Here is a 19,942-nt window from a genome sequence, read left to right as displayed (position 1 = left end):
CCAAAGGTCCAAGAATCCTCCTCCTGACAGTGAGCTTAGTGCAGCGTTAAAACAGAGACAAGAAGAAAATGTTAAACTTCAAAATAAGAAAAATGAGTTGCCTAAGCTACTGAGAGCTCGCTCAGAACTAAAAATGTTAAAGAAAATAACAGTGATGGCAAAGATTACTTAATGGCAAGAAATGGCAGTGCCAGGAGACCTGTTAAGGTTCCCTCTATGCCAAAAGTGTGATTCTCCTTTAGATGTGGTGAAGAAGCCTATTGCTGCTCGATGTCCAAATGAACCTGTGAAATGCACTATACACAGGTACACACACACACAGGTCTTTATCATCAGCTTCCACATTTATTTATAGTTTTCCCAGGTTATGATATGAACACAGTCTGACAGCTGTTGGTCCCAGCTGATTTCCCTCTCCCTCCGCTCCTCTCCGTCTCACTATAAAAAGGGAAGGAAACCATTATCAGTCCAAATCGCCATCAGCTGTTCTCACCGGCATCTCCAGCACCGCCCCGTTGAGCCCACTGCACCACTCCTCCCCTGCAGCCGCGCCCGGGACCACACCTCCGCCACAGAACCTAACCAGAAAAATGTTGAGTTATTATATATAATTAAAATGTTAATTCATTTAAAACCAACTCATTCATTTTTAGGAAAAATTAATTTTTTTTTTTCCATGTTTACTGTGATGATGATGATGAATTTATTTCATCCGTCAACCTCACCCATCAGAGTTAGGGGGCGGGGCTAACAATGAAACGGTTAAACCGCTGCTTTAGTCCAGAGTCGATTCCTTTAGATGGCATCTCTCAGTACCAAGTAAAGAGATCGTACATGCATACTTGCTAGTTCTTATTTGGCACGTTCGCTCACGAGTCCAGACTTCTGTAGATGAGAGGACACAGCAGACAGGGAGACGGCAGCATCATCTGCCCTTCACTGTGTACTTAAACAACTACCACAGACCTTCCACGGCACAAGAAAGACTGAGTGGACCGACAGTAACAAGTATTAATAACAAAGTTGGCCATCAGATTTCTTGCAGTGATGTAATAAATGATTTTCCCTCTAAAAAAGCTGGAAAACAAAAATGTTAAGAGGAGGATGGAGTATTGAGGAAAAACAAAAGTCAAATGTTTGGATTCCAATCATTCATTTTCAAATGTAGTTCTTCCTGTTTTTACCAAAGAGTTTACACAGTTTTACAGTTTTCAGAACAAATTATTCTACTTAATTATTCGACTGATTTACAAATCATGTTCCCTTATTGCACCTACCTCTATGAATTTACAGTACTGAAGCATTTCTCTGATATTTTTTGTGTTTTATTTAGTAGTTAGAACTTAAAACATATGAACTAGGTACTGTTTTATTTAAGGGATTTTTTCTTTGTTGTTGCACATTGCTCTTACAGTTTATTTAAAACCAGAAATAATAAAGCAGTTGACGTGTTTCAGGCTGTGACTTTTAGTATCTGTTGGTACTTCATCACTTTGAATAAGTGTAAGTCAACACCAGGCCACACTTTCAGTCTTTCCATTAAACAAATGAACAACAATCCATTATTTTCACCATTAAACATAAAATATGCTTCTTGACTCCTTGATGCAGGTGCCCACCTACAACCTGGTTTATTAATACTAAGCTAAAGAGGAAAGAAACTCACTGTAGTTCTCACAGCTCAGGACAAGCAGACACCTGATGTTGAGTGACTGAATGGAACTAAAACAAGAATTCATAATTATGTTTGTCTGCCATGAACACGTGATGATAAAACTCTGCATATGCAGTCAGGAGACTGATGACCTGTGAAATGAGCTGTTAGAAATGTGCAGATATGTGTAAACATTGATCAGCATTTAACATCCAGGATGGAGCAAAACTTCTGACCTGCATGTTGAGAACCTTTAATCACATCATCTTTGTAAAGAAATAGCTGATGACTCATTAAACGTTTCCATGTAATTTATCCACAGTGAAAAATATTCACTTTGCTGGATCTGAAAATCACGTGTTCATTTCATTAGACACTAGCAATACTATTAAACTGGACCTTATCATTCTCATATAGCACTAAATGTGAAACTGAGTCATATCATAACAATCTATATATGTAACATGTGTTTGCCTGAATCTTCCAGCACAAACAGAAAGAGGAGCTGTTGTCTGAGTATCAATGCAAGTACACACCAGAAATCGTTCAGTAAAGACAAATTTAATAAATGAAAGCTGGTGAGAGGGCCTTTGATGTTTCTCTTTGGATCATCCTTCCATCCATTTCTTCAGCTTATCCAATTCAAGATTGGAGCCATCCCAGCTGTTATGGGGCCAGAGGCAGGAGTACAACCTGGACAGGTCAGTCTAACACAGAGAAACAGACAACTATTCACACTCACATTCAACCTAACTGCATCTCTCTGGACTGTGGGATGAAGCTGGAGTACCTGGAGGGAACCACAAAGGCGCCAGGACTGTCTTGCTCTCAGGTGACGGCCGTTCACGCTGCTCTGAAGACCCTCAGTTGTCTTTGGATCATCCTGTTGTTTGTCTCCCAGTGTCGTTGCTGCTCCTCTCCTTTCAAAGACAAACACCAAATAACACCAAATGAGAGTGAATCACTTCAGAACAGGAACACTCCTGGTTATTGTGAGCAAACGTCATAACAAGATGAATATATTTACCATTTTACTGAGGGAACATCTTCTGTGTGGAGTTTCTTCTCATCTTGGCTCTTTTTCCTGACATTTAGAAACAAGAGGCAGAAAAGAAAGAATAAAAGTTAAAACCTCAACGATTTTTTAATGTTTGGGATATTTTAGAAACAACCGTAAACACTATTTACTACTTACCACTTTGTTCATTCTTGCTGACGTTCACTCTCCTCATCTTCTCTCTAAAGGACAAATGACAGTAAAGAGGGAATCGTTTTAGTAACTTTATCAACCAGGTGAGCAGAATTTTAGATATTTATCAATATTCTGATTAAAAGCAGAGTGAATACTTATCTTTTTACGAGAAAGGGTTCAATCCGTCCTGTCTTAGGTCTTAATGTCACCTTGTCTCCTCTCTGTTTTCTCTGAAAAACAAAAGACAAATGGGAAGAAAAAAATTAGTAAATGATTTCAGCAACTAGAGGAAGTGTTCACTGAGGAGCTGTCATAATAATATAAAATCAATATCTACTTATCTTTTTTTAATGAGAGTTTACAGAGCACGCTGGCTTCGCTCCTCCCTCCGCTCCTCTCTGAAAGTTACCTGGATAAAGGATAATAACAATTAATAACATCATCAAAACAGACAAACCTGAAAGAATTGCTGATCAGAGTTGTGACAGAGTCGCAGGTTAGATGGATGTATACTTATCTTTCACAATGAGAGCGTTTGCATCTTCCTTTAGAGAGAAGATGAGGAGAGTGAACGTCAGCAAGAATGAACAAAGTGGTAAGTAGTAAATAGTGTTTACGGTTGTTTCTAAAATATCCCAAACATTAAAAAATCGTTGAGGTTTTAACTTTTATTCTTTCTTTTCTGCCTCTTGTTTCTAAATGTCAGGAAAAAGAGCCAAGATGAGAAGAAACTCCACACAGAAGATGTTCCCTCAGTAAAATGGTAAATATATTCATCTTGTTATGACGTTTGCTCACAATAACCAGGAGTGTTCCCGTTGTTCTGAAGTGATTCACTCTCATTTGGTGTTATTTGGTGAAAACAATAAAAAGACCTCTTCTCTTTTTATTGTTTTCTCTCTGCAGAGGAAAGTGATGAGACTGATGAGGAAATACTAAATACAAAGACTGACAAAGGGAACTGAAAAAGTCAAACCAAAACCTATACTGGGGGAAAACTATAGGAAACAGAACTACTGAGGCAAGGAAACACGAGGGGACGGAGATAACACTCTGACAAGGGACAAAGGGAGACTGACACAATATTTACACACAGGAGGCTGATTATGGGAACTAAGGACACATAGAAACACAGCTGAACCGAATAAGAAATGAACAACAAGTCGAAACAAACTCTAATGACAGTTCAACAAGTTTCTAAACAGAACAAATAACTTTCAGGATGTTTCAACAATGTGTAAAATGAGTTCTTATCTTTTTTTTGTGAGAGGGCCTTTGATGTTTCTCTTTGGATCATCCTTCCATCCATTTCTTCAGCTTATCCAATTCAAGATTGGAGCCATCCCAGCTGTTATGGGGCCAGAGGCAGGAGTACAACCTGGACAGGTCAGTCTAACACAGAGAAACAGACAACTATTCACACTCACATTCAACCTAACTGCATCTCTCTGGACTGTGGGATGAAGCTGGAGTACCTGGAGGGAACCACAAAGGCGCCAGGACTGTCTTGCTCTCAGGTGACGGCCGTTCACGCTGCTCTGAAGACCCTCAGTTGTCTTTGGATCAAATAACACCAAATGAGAGTGAATCACTTCAGAAACACAGGAACACTCCTGGTTATTGTGAGCAAACGTCATAACAAGATGAATATATTTACCATTTTACTGAGGGAAAATCTTCTGTGTGTGTTTCTTCGCAGCGTGACTCATTTTCCTGACTTTTAGAAACAAGAGGCAGAAAAGAAAGAATAAAAGTTAAAACCTCGACGATTTTCAAATATTTTAGGACATTATTTTAGAAACAACCTTAAGCACTATTTACTACTTACCACTTTGTTCAGGCTTGCTGACGTTCGACATGCTTCACTGTATTATAATCTCAAGCGCTTCCTTGCTGGAGTCGGGCTCCGGATGCTGCTCTCTTCCTCCGGAGCCTTCCTCTTAGCACGCTTTGCCGACATATTTAGAAAACGGCAGAGCACCGAAGTGAGAACTCTGCCGTCCGCGCTGTAGTCTGTTATTCTCCAGCGGTTCGTCATCTCAGTGTCCTCTGTTCGGTAAACAGTGGAGATGACTCTGGTGACGAGGAGGCCGTCGACAGTCAAGGTGCCGACACAGTTCCTCCGATCTGCCTTCAGCACAGCAAGATCCGCTTTCTCTGGAAGAACTGGAGTCAGGAAGCGTGGATGAGAGCTGGAGCCCGCAGGCGGCAGCATCATGCCAGCTGGTGAGTCCGTAGGAGGAGAAGGAGTGGTGTTCTCTCTCTGGCTCTGCCTCACATGGACAAATGGTGTCGTCACCTGGTCCCGGTGGAACAATCCTTTAAAAGGTATGTAAGGAAAGTCCTTGGACCCCGTCACCAGGTTATGGTAAAGAGTGAGGACCAGGTGGGACATGGAGTCCAGTTGGCTGCTGCTCAGTTCACGGTTCCTCAAGTTAATGACGACCATCTGAGGAGCAGTGATTGGACTCACCAGCTCAGCTACGAGAAAGCAAAGCATGCGTGTACGTTAATCATGTGATCACACAAACTAAAGCCTGAATTTAAATTGTCCAGACATGGCTTTACATCATCATAAGCTCTTCCACACACAAACAGTAAGAAGCTCCCAGCAGAACTCATGTTTATGAAAGCCTTCACATTTTTTGGTAAAAGTTTTCATGCGGTGTAAGGCTGCATGGACTTTCACTGAGGTTTTAATACGCATTCACATTAAGGAGTAATATCTTCATATTAGTTGAGCATCGATATTTTGAGAATAAAGCAGCTACATTTAGGTGAGAAACCTCCCACCTCCTTATTGCAGGCACACACTGTTTCAATCTCAAACTCATCCAGCGACTCTGTGAACTTTTAAAACTCCAATTCTCCAGCTTTATAAAATTCACAATCTATGAAACTTTCACGTATAACTCAGCGCCAGCAGCCCAAACATGTCAACTCAAACCCTCTACATGCAAAAACGGCCGCGCGCTGACGTCAGCGTCCTCCAATGCCTTACGTCGTTTCCAGGGCGCGTGCATTCAATTGGTTTTTTTTTCCAGCGATTTAAAAAAAAAACATGGCGCCATCTTTATAGTTGTACTGGCACATGTTAAAATTGATGTTACTCAAGTATGAAACATCTCATCCTAAATGTTAACACTCATGAAGTCCTACTTCCAAACAATAAAGACAAAAATCTAAGTTGTATTTGTTTGCTAGCACTCTGACATATTAGCCTGCTGTACTCACCATAGCGTTGATCTATCACCTCCTCAATGAAAAGGGAGAGCAGGTGCATCTCGCGACTGAAGTTTGTAGAAGTCATTTTCAAATCCTTCTTGAAGATTTTCAAACGTTGGCTGTAGTTTGAAAAATCCGAGTTTTCACAGCACTAGTGGGAAAAAGCTCCTGTTTGCGCTCAAACGTGAAACCCGAATTCCAAGTTTGCCTCCTGCTTTTATACCTGCACTCAAACACGTCATCATCACCATGACTCCCAGTGCCACCGAAAATCAATTTTATTTATTTAAAATAAAGTTCGTCTAATTATCATCGCTTTTTAAAAATTATATATGTTTCTCATTTTATTTTACTGTTTTATTCATCCTTTATAAAAATATGTTGCCAAACTTTGTCGTTTTAATTCTTTAAAAAAAATCATTAATTCACCAGTTTACAAAAATGAAGATCGATATCTGAAATTTAAATTAATAAATAAATAATTACAATTGATAATGGATTTTTAGCATTAAAGAATAGTTTTTCAATGCGCTTTAAATGTTATCAGAGCCGATGTTGTGCCAAAAAGTGATCGCAGTCCAAAAAGTGATTTACGGTATTGAAACGTTTGTTTGTGTCATGACATTTGTAAACAGTTGATGTTTAAGGTGCAAGTTCACGTGGAAGCCAGAGGAGGGTGGTGTTGTGCGCATAATACAAAGTGATGGCGAAACCTAAAAGACGGTGTCATGTCTGCTACCCTGAAGCAATCTCATAACAGTTTCAATCTATTTCAAGCCAGTTAGCACATTTCTGTTATGAAGTTTAATAATTTTTTGGCAGTAAACTTTTAAATCCTTTTATTATGAATATCACATTCTCAGATTTTCAAGAGAGACCAGACCAATAGGGCAGCAGAAATCACAAAATAAATAAATAAATAAGAGTTTATAAAGATTAAAACAGTAAAAAAAAAAGAGAGAGAGAGACTGGAAATGATTATGATGTATAACACAGAATATGTACAATAACAGAGTTATAAACACACCTAGAAAAAAACACGTGATACTTTTTATTTCATCTATAACCTCTGTGCAAATTTTGTTGACTGCAAAGTGTTTATGAATATGTTTTTAAAAGCTGGTTATCTGACTGTCAGTTAATAGCAATTAAAAGAAAGCTGATTTTTATTATTCCTAAATGGAAAAAGTCCATTATGAATTTTTGTTATGAATTTCATTTATCAATCCACCTCCTCACTGCTCTTTCCCGGTGCAGCAGCCAGAGCTGGATCAAGCAGCCAGATGGCTTCTGGAGGAAGACTAACTGCAACAAAGGGTCTCTGGGAGGCTGCTCAGGCACAGCAGCTGAAAAATCAAAGATGAAATAAAAACTGGACCTGATCATGGTGCTGCATGAGACAAAAAGTCTAGATGATAAACCAGTGTATGAATTGGTAACACTGCTTATGATGATCATGTTTAGGTGGAAACTAGCGAGCTAACTTCCTGCTAACCTCTAACTCAGTTAAATTGAATAAACTCTGTTTTCATGGATGCCTGGATGTTAAACTTAATTGTTAAACCCGGTAAAGCAGCAACGCTGATCATTTATTAAAGATGAAAGAAGTTAGACCGTTTTTTAGCTCTCAGTGATCCCTCAGTGTTCGTTTGACTGTGGGACCTGAAATATGGCAGCTTTTCACTTACACATTTTGAACCACTCATTCATAGAAATAGTTTCCAGTCAAAGATCTGGACAGATCCACCAAGTTCACAGTAGTTTTACAATTTTCTGCAGCGCAGAAAAAAAAAACCCTGAAAACATCACACCTCTGAAGTAACACATTGTGATTCATGTACAAACAACACACAATTATTGTAGATTCTTCAAAGCCTCCTTATATTCAACACTTGGGTAGGTGGTGTTATACATGCGCTCACAGCACTGGCACATCAATCACCCTATTTTCACCTTGTCACCTTCATTAAGCTGCTCTCTTTCTACAGAAGGCCCACCGCATGCATGGGGGGAGGGGGGTGGGGGGATACCGTGGGCCAGGGCTGTGGCATCTAATGTCTGGTTGTCAGTGTCCTTTGGAAAAGCAAGTGATTGTCCTCAAATCAGATGTCCCAGCAGATTGATCTAGACCAAGACCAATACACCAAGACAAACAGCCATTTATGCTTTTTTACACAGACAGCCCATTTATTAACCAGGGAACTTGACACAATGTATTTTTTTTCTATGCTCTATTTAACTAGAAGAATTGTTGTACCACACATTAAAGTTTCAAATCAGTGAAAAAGCAATCGTGCCAAAGAAATGTCATGTGTTTGTTTAAGATGACTGCAATTATGGTATTAACAGAAAACACACATCTGTCTCTTTTCTTTTCTGTTTAGTGTTTCACTTACCTTCTAAACTCACCAAGTACTTGCACAATCCTGAGGTTTTTAGAAAAGAACATCCCAGATTAAATAAGGAGGAGATACAGACATTAAAACTAACCTTTATTACTATGATACAAAACAATATTAATGAAGTTGTTAAAAGTGGTACTTCTTACAAACACACACACACACACAGACACACACACAACTCATTACAAGTGTTTAAAAGTTTGAGTTGTCTGAAAAACTAAAGAAAAAAAACACAAAAATGTTACAATACAAAAGTTGGAACTTTATTAACACCCAGAAATACAAACTGATGGGTTGATAAATATCAAGAAGACAGTACATTTCACATAAAGACTGTGCATCATTTTAAGATGAAGAAATGCAATATAATAATAATAATAATAATAATGGATTGGATTTATATAGCGCTTTTCAAGGCACCCAAAGCGCTTTACAATGCCACTATTCATTCACTCTCACATTCACACACTGGTGGAGGCAAGTTGATGGGGTCAACCAGAGGATTAATGATCAAAACTAAGGGATTCTGATATTAATACTGCACCGCCTCGAATCTCACTATAAGTTACATCTGTTGAACTGACTTCTTGCTAGCATTTCCAAGGAAGTCAAGATGAAAAAAATAAAACCTAAAAACAGAGGGTCCAATACATTTAACAGGAATTTGTCAAAAGAGGTAAAACTGCACACACTCAGATGAGACCCAGACCTTCACAATAAAACAAGAAATGAGAACACTACACCAAGACGCAGACCTGACACTGAGAGACAGACAGAATGACACATGGAACCTGAACAAAACTAAACGTGAGATACAACCGAGAACAAATCCTTAAACATGAATAAACAGAAACATAGAACTCTAACAATAATAATAATCATCATCGCACCCAAAACCACAACAATCATTCAAAAAATAAACTAACAATCAAAACTCAAAATACTGGTTCGAAACTGACCCAGAACCGTGACAGATGCAGGAATAAGTAGTAGGATTTAAGAGTATAATAACGGACTGAAACAGAAGATGGCAGCACTGCATGTACAAGGATGCCAGCTGCCGTTAAACCCCGAAGAAGAAGAAGCTGTGTCCCAGAATTCATAGCGCAGCCCAGCTCAGTTTCCAAACAATGGCGGCAGCTAGTTAGTCTTATTATTCTTTATGGGTCACAAAATAAACGTTTAACATATTTTCAGGTGAGGCTGTAACTGTGTAAACCTCAAATATCTGCTCGGTTTATCAAGACACCACATATTTTCAAAAGCGCTCCGACGTTGTCGGAGACGTCTGTTACCCACTAGCTCGATAGCTAGCTGGGTGGCAAGGCTCACTAGAGCCCGTGAGAACACCGGACTCCCGCAAATCGTTTTCAAACCCACCGCTGTCTTTCGCTACTCAGGTTAAACATATATAAGTAACTTAGATAACTTAAAAATGTTATCGTTTGGCTTTTTTTTAGTATTTTATTTTTTCCTGAGTAAATCGATTTGGCTGAGATTAAAGTTATAGTTTCTGTAAGCAAAGCAAAACTGTTTATGTGAAAAACTGTAAAATATAATTCCAGTGTTCTGTAAAATATAATTTCAGTGTTCTTTTTACATTTCATAAGAGTAAAATCCTTGTAGGAGTAAATGTATCCAAGCTTCTGACAGATGTGACAGATAACTTATTGTTGTTTACTTGTAGTGTACAATAAATAATCAAAAACACAGGATTATTCTGCAATGCTTCATTACTCATTAATGTTACAAATGTTGAAAGGTAAAAGTGTTCAATAAAATCCTAAATATTGCAAAATGCTGCAAGAACTCAGTTCTTCTTTCACTGCTTTAGGACACATCCCATTATATTGACTACTGTACACACACTACTTAATATTTAAGATACAAAAAATACTGGTTTCTGTGCATGCATCTGCAGTGAAGGTGTGTGTTGTTTTGCCATTGCAGCTTTTACTTACTTAGGCGCAATCAAGCACTCTTCTTCATTTGCCTACCATGAAGTCAAGCCAAAAAAACAAGAAAAGAAAAAGCGATTTTTTCTGGTATGAAGTATAACAGTTCCCTGAACTACCTCTGATAGTGTCCTCATCGTGATAATATTCCCTTTATTTATGATTAGTAATCTTTATCTTCAGAGGTGTGGGTGACAGTTTTAGTGTTTGCTTTAAAAAACAAAAAAACAACAAAAACTCAAAACAAAACTTGATGGAATATTTCTCTGGACAAGAGGTCCTTGGATCGCCTCTCCGTTGTCTTTGTTGAACGCAATGAAGGCAGTGAAAGAACTGCTCACTCCTGATTGGACACTGAGCTGCACCACCTTCTCCTTCACTCCTCCACCTTGCTGTCCTCTGTGCTCTCTCTCCTCCATCTCCAGAAAACAAATCAGTCTGAGCACCAAACCTGTGGACTGTTAGTCTGCAGATAAGAAGGAAAACACACAGAATTCTCATGTTTGTCATTTTTCATACCGTATTATTATAGTATATTCGTTTACCAGTCCAACAGATTTATGTTCCCAAATGGATCATTACAGCTTTTGCCACACTGGTCCACTTGATTGTCAAAGTGTATTAGCTCTTTATTATTTCTTTCTTTTCTTTACAGGTTTTAAGTTGAGATTTAAACTGGAGGAGAGAACCAATGTGTCTTATATCTGAGGAAATAGAGTTCAACTGAAAGCTCTGCTTCCCATGGTGCTGTGGCGCAAAGAAAGCACAGCAAGTTGGATAGAAGAAGAAGATCGAAGTGAGTGAGCAGTTGAGCTAGTGGTTAATAGGTTAGAAAAGTAAGGAGGAGCAAGGTTATGAAGGGCCTTGAAGGTGAGCAGAAGAAGCTTGTATACTATTTCACGGAGAGCCAGTGAAGTTCCTGAAGGATAGGGATGATGCGCTGGTAGGAGGGGCTTCTGGTAATAACGCGGGCAGCGAAGTTTTGAACCAGTTGAAGCTTGTGGAGGGATTTCTGGGGGAGACCATGCAAGAGACAATTACAATAGTCAATGCGAGAAGTAACAAGACTGAACAAGAATGGATGCACACTGGGTGGAAAGTGAAGGACGTAATTGGTTAATGTTGTGTAGATGGAAATAAACAGAGGGCGTGAGATCACTGATGTGAGATTTATAGGATGGTGTCACCCTAAACAGGTTACTAAGGGTCTTAACCTGAGGTGAAGGAAAAATTGGAGTTTTCAATAGTGAGAGTGAAATGATTTGCCTTCAGCAGGTTGGATTTACTGCCGATAAGAAGGATTTCAGTTTCATCCTCATTGAGCTTAAGAAAATTAGAGCTGAACCAGGATTTTAATTAGGATAAGCTTTCTGTAAGAGAGAAGGTGGGAGGGAGGAGTCAGGCCTGCAGGAGAGATATAACTGAGTGTCATCAGCAAAACAGTGAAATTTGAAGATCAAATTCTGGAAAAACGGTACCAAGAGGGAGGATAAATATTATGAAGAGGGCCTAAGTGCCAGGTTGGGGAAGTTTCACTCTTGGTGTTTCTAATTTATATGCAATTGACTGAAGCATATACATATTGTATTATTCATAGGACTTTGTACAAAATATAAATGTCTTCCATGTGTTATATTGTGGTTTGATGTTTGCATATGTGGATGTTTTGTTTCTCATTTGGTTTGCTTCCCCCAGACTTGGGCTATTCCAGATGCTCACCTGACTGATAGAGAATAAAAAAGAAGCCAGTTGCTGTTACAGGGGTTGGGTTCTTTGGTGTGTTTTGGTGGGTACACTCATGCTTTCATTAATAAAGATTACTAGATGATAAATATTTTTGCAGCCTCGTGCCATTTTGTTTGAACCTATACGTGACTGCTGGCCAACTGATATAAATAGTAAGTGAAGTAAATAAACTGCCTGTGGCTTCTCAGGAAGTCCTGCATTTGGGTCCTGTTATTCACGCAAACCTGACAATAACACATCACCCTGTTTTATCCACAACTGTAAATTTTCGGAGACATCCTGTTACATTTACTGAGATCAGCAACAGACTTTCTGAATTCAAACCTCAATAAAAATGTGAAAATGACTCAGCTTTTTCTTTTTTGTTTTTACAGCATTATGGACTATAAGTTAAAGCAATTAATGATGCAGTGAATGATGGTCAAAGGGTTGATCTTTACACAGAGCACATCTGTCCCTTTATTAGCCCATTACAATTATTCCCCCATCACTTTAAAAAGGCAACAAAACATGCATGTAACATTTCTTCAGAGATGTAATTCAGTTTTAATTATATAGCGCCAAATCAACACAACAGTCACCTCAAGGTGCTTTATATTGTAAGGTAAATACACTAAGTAATACAGAAAAAAAACCCAACAATTGAATGATCCTCTTTGAGCAAGTACCTGGCAACAGTGGGAAATAAAAACTCCCTTTTAACAGGAAGAAACCTCTGGGAGATCAAGGCTCAGGAAGGGGCAGCCATTTGCCACAACTGGTTAAGGGAGAGGGGAGCAGGACAAAAGAAACACACTTGTGGAAGAGAGACAAGTTAGTGTCACAATCTAAATGTTGAAGTTGGTCGACATTTTCAGATCAGACTTATGGTCTTTAAGCCAAGTTTAAAATTTGTTTTGAATGTCCTTGGTGTAGTTATTGATGTCATTTCTTTTATGACAATCTGTTCTTAAATTGTGTTTTATTTCTCACAAAAATGAAAAGATTATGGAAAAAAGTCGAGCCAAAGAACAGAGTTGGCTCTTAGACTTCGAGTATAGGAGGCCCTCAGCAGAACTTTTAAAGAGAATAAGAAACACAGAAAACCTTAGATAAGGAGGTGTGCTCTGACAGTGCAGCGCAGCACCCAGAAAGCTATTTGGCATTGGCAGAGAAGACTTGGGAAGTTATTCAGGAGCAAAACCCTGGTACTCAACTTTGCTGCTCAAACCTCAAATATATTGATACTTTTACGCCAATATACAATTTATTTCCAAAATTGTTACAACAAAGAAATAAAAAACCAAACATAGATTTCATAACTTTTTATGCTAATTATTATTTCAATCACTACAAAACAGGCAGTTTTTGAAAATTCAGATGTAACTCTAACTACAGTCATGAATAAGCAAACATGAATGAAGACTATGTGCTGTCTTAAGACGTTCAAGCAGGGCTCTAGAGTGCGACCAATTTGGTCGCAAATACGACCAAATTTTTCAGTGGTGCGACTAAAAAGAAATATTTGGTTGCACCTGTGCGACCAACTGTTCGGGTAGCAAAAAAAAAAAAAAAAATCTGCAACCTTCCCTGTGGTCAACAACAGACACAAATTTTGCCCCTATCGTGGACTAAACCAATCAGAGATAGTAAGGGGCGGGACCTCTCTGATTCGCCGTGGTCCAGATGAAGGTGCAGGTGGAAGTGGGAGGTGAGTAGCTTGAATAAAGCGATATCAATTCATTAAATCCTGAATGACTTTTAAATATAACTGTGTTTTGCCAGAAACGCCAGATTCTCAGATTAAAGCTCACAAAACCATTTCAACAACAACCAAACAGCAAATGAGAGCAGGTACACGGATTCCCCACAAAGACGTAAACACAGAGCGGACCCGACGCATCAGAATCAGCTTTGTCTTTCTCGGCTTTCTCACCCGACGGCCTTAGACGGACACGCTGTCGGAGCTCAGCGATTCTGATGCGTCCGGTCTGTGATTACGTCTTTTTGCGCTGATTCTGAGCTGCAGGTTTTGTCTCTTTCAACCAAAATTCACCGAGCCAGCAGCAAAAGAAGCAGCAAACTGCGCTTCACATTTGATCAATGTCGTCATGAATTTTGCTGTTTTGCTTCCACGACTATTAAAATCACACTTCATGCACAGCTAGCTCTCTCTCTATCTCTCTCTGTACTTCAAGAACAGTTTTCCGTCTCTAATCTCTGTTTTCTGTATTATTCATTCGCTTATTACCCACCAGTCTACCGCTGTTTACAGCGCTGTGGCTGCTGTCTTTTTCTTTTCTTTTTCTTTTTTTCACTTAAATGACCTCGGACAAGAAAGCCTATTTTTTCTGTTGTTCAATACTGAAGAAATTTAAACTTTATATGCAGAACATTGTAGAATATTTTTAAGGTTATCTGCTATAAAAAGCCAGACCAGGAAAATCTCCTTCATGTTTTTTCTGTGTTTTATTCTCAGTTACTTTGACACAAAGGCATCTGCTGTGATGCTCACAATTCTGATGAAGTCAGTACTGATAAATGATCAGAATTATAATATTTCTGACTGTCTGAGGCTAAGTTGAATCGAATCGGGACTTTGAGAACTGGAATCGAAGGGATTATAGAAATCAGTGATGATACCCAGCCCTAGTGAGCAGCCTAGGCACGACAGAAGTGGATGTAGCTGTAATAAGAAAATAACTATTGATAACTTTTCTGTTAAGTTAAGGCCTGATCCTTCTGAAATTCATAGCCAGTGCTCTGACACGGTGTCATCAATCTTTGAATGCTGAAAAAGCACAGTGTATCCAGAAAAACACATTATATTATATAAATTATTATAAAATTTGTGTGCGCCTAACTTTTCTGCCGGTACGCCTAACTTTTTAAAGTTAGGCGTACCGGTACGCCCATGGCAAAAAGTTAGTCTAGAGCCCTGTCAAGGATCAATCAATGTCAATTAGCAGAATGAAAGTATTTTATGGATAAAAAGGGGTTGATGATATAAAACAGCTCTGTATCAAAGGCAGTGTGGAGTAAGCAGACCTGCTTCTGTTCACTCTGAAGATGAAGCTACTTTAAGAAAACTCTCAGAGTCCCAGAGCTTCTTTCTTCACGCTGCAGCCCAGCAGGACATTTCCAGCATCCACACACTCTGACACACACGGTGCTAAAAACACAACACAGATATTAAAATAATGATTGTGGGAGGAAAGCTGTAGAATGAAACAGTTTTTTAAAGCTGTTATTTTATCTGTTACAATCATTGCTAGTACCATTGTGAGCACAGAGCCACGAGGCAGCCTTCATAGCCAGAAGCTCCCACTCGTCCTTTGCATCCATCTTGAAACCATGAAGCCAGATCAGAGCCAGAATGGTGGCCCACACTTCACTGCTGGTCTAATTCCCCAAATCAAAATCAATCAAATAAAACAGACAGAACACACATTTTACTTTCTACAACCAGTAATATTACATATGTTTGTGTACTTCTTTGTCACACGGGGTCACCAAGGTGGGCAGCTCTGCATATTTGATTTGGCAGATTATTACACTGGATGCTCTTCCTGATGAAATCCCAAACTGTGATGTCATAAATGCTCTAAAATAATGTGCTGACATGTTTTTACAACAACTGATGAGGAAAATAATTTCTGCTGCCATGTGGTTTCTGGATAATATCAGACGCTGGTGCAGCTCAGTGGGAGGTTAGGAGTGTGATTACCACCAGTGTTTTAGCTTCTGATATGCAGATGTTTATTCTCAGGCTGTGAGGCAGGCCTACGTTTAGTTTGACTTCATTTTATTTGTTTTATGGTGTGTTTTTAATTATATCATGTGTTTTTGTTCAAATTATAGAATCAAATCTGTTTTATCTCACATCATCATTTTGTGTTAATATTTAAATTGACAGCAGTGCACCTTTTCAGGCTTTGACTTTTCCACCTCCTCGTTGGTCTGTCCCAGTGCAGCAGCCAGAGCTGGATCAAGCAGCCAGCAGCCAGACGCCTCCTGCAGGGAGACTAACTGCAGCAAAGGGTCTCTGGGTGGCTGCTCAGGCACAGCAGCTGGAAAATCTAAGATGCAATAAAAACAAAACCTGATTATGGTGCTAGATGACAAACAGAACTCTACATGATAACTCAGTGCATAAAACACCGCACTGTAAACTATGCAACAGATAAATATTATGTTTTTCACTTGAAAATTACATCTTAAAAATGTAATCATTACATAAGAGCTCCACATCAAACACATTAATCACATCATCTTTGTAGTGAAATAGCTGATGACTCATTAAACGTTTCCATGCAATTTATCCACAGTGAAAGATATTCACTTTGCTGGATCTGAAAATCACGTTTTCCGAGATCAGACGAGATCGGGCGTGTTCAGGGTGGTGTGGCCGTAAGCGTAGACATTGAGGGCTAGCAGGAGGGACTATGCGCTTACCTGCTGCTCTCTGGCAGGTAGCTCCATGCCCTCCTGGGTTTTAAATGCACCTTAGAACACACATGCATCAACACTACAATGAGCGGGTGGAGGGAGGTTTGGAGTCTTCTCTCACCCCCGTTCTCTGCGGCCTGCTGGAGCGGGGGGGCTAGGAGGAGGAGTTGGCCGTCCGACTGCGGTCTGGAGTGTGGGGCCTCCCTGCTGCTGCGGAGTCGGGGCGGTCTGCCTCTCCCCACGACAGGGAAAAGGGTAACACCACCTGGGTCTGGGTGCAGTTCCCCCCTCCAGGGGCAAGGGTACCTAGACCCGGTTCGTAGAGTACGCTTGGGGAGTGTGATCATGTGTACAGCGTCTCTTTATGTCTGTCTCCACGTTGGTTGAGTGTGGAGTAAGTGCATATGAGAGCATGAGGGTGGGAATGGGATGTTTGTGTCTGTGTGTGCCTGTATGTCTGTGTCTATATGTCAGGTTGGGTGTCAGACGCCACCTCTCTGGGGACATCTCAGGCCCTCCAAGGTTTGGAGGCCTATCTCCCCCCACCACCACTTCCCCTGCCAATGGCGGACTCCCTCAGACATCGGTGCGTTGGTGGTTCTTTGTGTCTGGGGATGGGCGTCCAGGTACACACCGGCTCACTCCTTGGCGGCCGCTTATCGGGGCCTGGATCCTGGGGCTCGCTCGGGCCACTTCGGAGGTGGGGGTGCCCCCGGCCTCTCTGCCTGGGCTCGGTCACTCAGGCACAGCTGGCTGCCAGCGGAGCTCACGGGCGCGTCACTGCAACTCCACCTGGCTTCTGCTCCGCGGCTGCTTGAGTGAGCCCTCATCTGGGACTCTCCTCAGCTCTTTCTGGGACAGTGGCGCGGCTGCCCCTCTGTCGGTCTTCCTTGGTCTCTTGTGTTCTGGGGGCCTCTGGATGTCTGGAGGTTTGATCTCCTCCATACCTGATTCATGCCCTGGAGGACGGGGCTGTGGCCCCCCCACAGCCTCTAGCAGATCATGGACATGAAGGAACTTTTAAAAAAACAAGCGCGTCCATGCTCACAGGTGTACACACGGGTGATCACACCACAAACTACACCCTTTTTGGGCTCCTACCTCAAAGCACACTGTGTTCTGTCGAGCTTACGTGCTGCACATAATGTTTAATATTTAGTATTTACTGTCATATTCCCATATATCATTGTGATGTTGTTTATTCTATACTCTTGTTCTCTTCTGCTTGTTTTCTTTTTTCTTTCTCAACAGGTGATCCAGGGTGAAGTGATAGAAAGCATTTTCTTTTTTTCTTTTCTTTTTCTTTTTCTGCCCATTCTGTTGGGTTTTGTTTTTTGCCCTTCTCCCCGTCCCTCTTCTCAGCTGTTTCTCTTCTTTCTCCCCTTCTTTCCCCCAGTCAAGTCTGTCCCGTATTCAGCAAGTGAAATAAAATAAACAATAAAAGATGAATCAAATGGACCATTACGGCAAGGCTGGGATGGTCAATTTGGTAAAGTAAATCCGTTGGGCATCTTTCTTTGCCTTTAGACAATAATTCTGATGGCAAAAGAGCCAAACGGGACAGGCAAAAAAAAAAAAAAAAGAAAATCACGTGTTCATTTCATTAGACACTAGCAATACTATTAAACTGGACCTTATCATTCTCATATAGCACTAAATGTGAAACTGAGTCATATCATAACAATCTATATGTAATATGTGTTTGCCTGAATCTTCCAGCACAAACAGAAAGAGGAGCTGTTGTCTGAGTATCAATGCAAGTACACACACAGAAATCGTTCAGTAAAGACAAATTTAATAAATGAAAGCTGGTGAGAGGGCCTTTGATGTTTCTCTTTGGATCATCCTTCCATCCATTTCTTCAGCTTATCCAATTCAAGATTGGAGCCATCCCAGCTGTTATGGGGCCAGAGGCAGGAGTACAACCTGGACAGGTCAGTCTAACACAGAGAAACAGACAACTATTCACACTCACATTCAACCTAACTGCATCTCTCTGGACTGTGGGATGAAGCTGGAGTACCTGGAGGGAACCACAAAGGCGCCAGGACTGTCTTGCTCTCAGGTGACGGCCGTTCACGCTGCTCTGAAGACCCTCAGTTGTCTTTGGATCATCCTGTTGTTTGTCTCCCAGTGTCGTTACTGCTCCTCTCCTTTCAAAGACAAACACCAAATAACACCAAATGAGAGTGAATCACTTCAGAACAACAGGAACACTCCTGGTTATTGTGAGCAAACGTCATAACAAGATGAATATATTTACCATTTTACTGAGGGAACATCTTCTGTGTGGAGTTTCTTCTCATCTTGGCTCTTTTTCCTGACATTTAGAAACAAGAGGCAGAAAAGAAAGATAAAAGTTAAAACCTCAACGATTTTTTAATGTTTGGGATATTTTAGAAACAACCGTAAACACTATTTACTACTTACCACTTTGTTCATTCTTGCTGGTTCACTCTCCTCATCTTCTCTCTAAAGGACAAATGACAGTAAAGAGGGAATCGTTTTAGTAACTTTATCAACCAGGTGAGCAGAATTTTAGATATTTATCAATATCTGATTAAAAGCAGAGTGAATACTTATCTTTTTACGAGAAAGGGTTCAATCCGTCCTGTCTTAGGTCTTAATGTCACCTTGTCTCCTCTCTGTTTTCTCTGAAAAACAAAAGACAAATGGGAAGAAAAAAATTAGTAAATGATTTCAGCAACTAGAGGAAGTGTTCACTGAGGAGGAGCTGTCATAATAATATAAAATCAATATCTACTTATCTTTTTTTTAATGAGAGTTTACAGAGCACGCTGGCTTCGCTCCTCCCTCCGCTCCTCTCTGAAAGTTACCTGGATAAAGGATAATAACAATTAATAACATCATCAAAACAGACAAACCTGAAAGAATTGCTGATCAGAGTTGTGACAGAGTCGCAGGTTAGATGGATGTATACTTATCTTTCACAATGAGAGCGTTTGCATCTTCCTTTAGAGAGAAGATGAGGAGAGTGAACGTCAGCAAGAATGAACAAAGTGGTAAGTAGTAAATAGTGTTTACGGTTGTTTCTAAAATATCCCAAACATTAAAAAATCGTTGAGGTTTTAACTTTTATTCTTTCTTTTCTGCCTCTTGTTTCTAAATGTCAGGAAAAAGAGCCAAGATGAGAAGAAACTCCACACAGAAGATGTTCCCTCAGTAAAATGGTAAATATATTCATCTTGTTATGACGTTTGCTCACAATAACCAGGAGTGTTCCCGTTGTTCTGAAGTGATTCACTCTCATTTGGTGTTATTTGGTGAAAACAATAAAAAGACCTCTTCAGGTCTTTTTATTGTTTTCTCTGCAGAGGAA

At 40.1% G+C, this 19,942-nt stretch overlaps 2 protein-coding genes and 3 long non-coding RNA genes across 8 annotated transcripts; all 5 read right to left on the bottom strand.

The window, feature by feature from the left end:
- Positions 1-421: 421 nt before the first annotated feature.
- Positions 422-3,157, bottom strand: LOC120729596. 2 transcript variants are annotated; one of them, XR_005695001.1, is made up of 5 exons: positions 2,850-3,157; positions 2,682-2,738; positions 2,445-2,574; positions 2,191-2,361; positions 422-438 (listed from the first exon to the last, which is right to left on the bottom strand). It is a non-coding gene; the product is annotated as an uncharacterized LOC120729596 (long non-coding RNA). The 2 variants fall into 2 exon arrangements; XR_005695039.1 differs by having other exon boundaries at positions 424-438; positions 2,445-2,525.
- Positions 3,158-3,194: 37 nt separating this feature from the next.
- On the bottom strand, positions 3,195-4,532 carry LOC120729105. The gene is made up of 4 exons (XR_005694919.1): positions 4,504-4,532; positions 4,322-4,402; positions 3,645-4,238; positions 3,195-3,391 (listed from the first exon to the last, which is right to left on the bottom strand). It is a non-coding gene; the product is annotated as an uncharacterized LOC120729105 (long non-coding RNA).
- A 166-nt stretch (positions 4,533-4,698) lies between these two features.
- LOC120723444 lies at positions 4,699-6,353 on the bottom strand. Of its 2 annotated transcripts, none has more exons than XM_040018800.1 (2): positions 6,081-6,353; positions 4,699-5,327 (listed from the first exon to the last, which is right to left on the bottom strand). In XM_040018800.1, exons 1-2 carry the CDS (start codon positions 6,154-6,156, stop codon positions 4,717-4,719), a joined length of 687 nt encoding a protein of 228 aa, XP_039874734.1. In that variant the 5' UTR covers positions 6,157-6,353; the 3' UTR covers positions 4,699-4,716. The 2 variants fall into 2 exon arrangements, with proteins under 2 accessions (XP_039874734.1, XP_039878115.1); XM_040022181.1 differs by lacking the exon at positions 6,081-6,353 and adding an exon at positions 5,640-5,690.
- A 6,264-nt stretch (positions 6,354-12,617) lies between these two features.
- Positions 12,618-16,395, bottom strand: LOC120728188 (von Willebrand factor A domain-containing protein 5A-like). Of its 2 annotated transcripts, XR_005694796.1 has the most exons (4): positions 16,078-16,395; positions 15,432-15,555; positions 15,202-15,325; positions 12,618-12,969 (listed from the first exon to the last, which is right to left on the bottom strand). XR_005694796.1 is itself a non-coding variant. In XM_040023333.1 (3 exons), the coding sequence occupies exons 1-3, from the start codon at positions 16,384-16,386 to the stop codon at positions 15,246-15,248; spliced, it is 513 nt and encodes a 170-aa protein (XP_039879267.1). In that variant the 5' UTR covers positions 16,387-16,393; the 3' UTR covers positions 15,128-15,245. The 2 variants fall into 2 exon arrangements, 1 of the variants encoding a protein (XP_039879267.1); XM_040023333.1 differs by lacking the exon at positions 12,618-12,969 and having other exon boundaries at positions 15,128-15,325; positions 16,078-16,393.
- Positions 16,396-18,431: 2,036 nt separating this feature from the next.
- LOC120730270 lies at positions 18,432-18,917 on the bottom strand. The gene is made up of 3 exons (XR_005695115.1): positions 18,866-18,917; positions 18,626-18,706; positions 18,432-18,542 (listed from the first exon to the last, which is right to left on the bottom strand). It is a non-coding gene; the product is annotated as an uncharacterized LOC120730270 (long non-coding RNA).
- Positions 18,918-19,942: the final 1,025 nt, after the last annotated feature.

This window comes from Simochromis diagramma, unplaced genomic scaffold (genome assembly GCF_900408965.1).
Source record: "Simochromis diagramma unplaced genomic scaffold, fSimDia1.1 OVJJ01000353.1, whole genome shotgun sequence".
Taxonomy (NCBI): Eukaryota; Metazoa; Chordata; class Actinopteri; order Cichliformes; family Cichlidae; genus Simochromis; species Simochromis diagramma.
This window is presented reverse-complemented; position numbering and strand designations above follow the sequence as displayed.

What these genes read in the sequence shown, in the direction of transcription:
- LOC120723444 (XM_040018800.1), bottom strand. Translation starts at nt 6,156, where the DNA reads ATGACTTCTACAAACTTCAGTCGCGAGATGCACCTGCTCTCCCTTTTC. An exon ending in GGTGATAGATCAACGCTATG is followed by an intron (nt 5,328 to 6,080) that starts GTGAGTACAGCA and finishes GCTTTCTCGTAG; the next exon opens with CTGAGCTGGTGAGTCCAATC.
- LOC120728188 (XM_040023333.1), bottom strand. Translation starts at nt 16,386, where the DNA reads ATGATTACATTTTTAAGATGTAATTTTCAAGTGAAAAACATAATATTT. An exon ending in AAAAGTCAAAGCCTGAAAAG is followed by an intron (nt 15,556 to 16,077) that starts GTGCACTGCTGT and finishes TTGGGGAATTAG; the next exon opens with ACCAGCAGTGAAGTGTGGGC. An exon ending in GTGGCTCTGTGCTCACAATG is followed by an intron (nt 15,326 to 15,431) that starts GTACTAGCAATG and finishes TTGTGTTTTTAG; the next exon opens with CACCGTGTGTGTCAGAGTGT.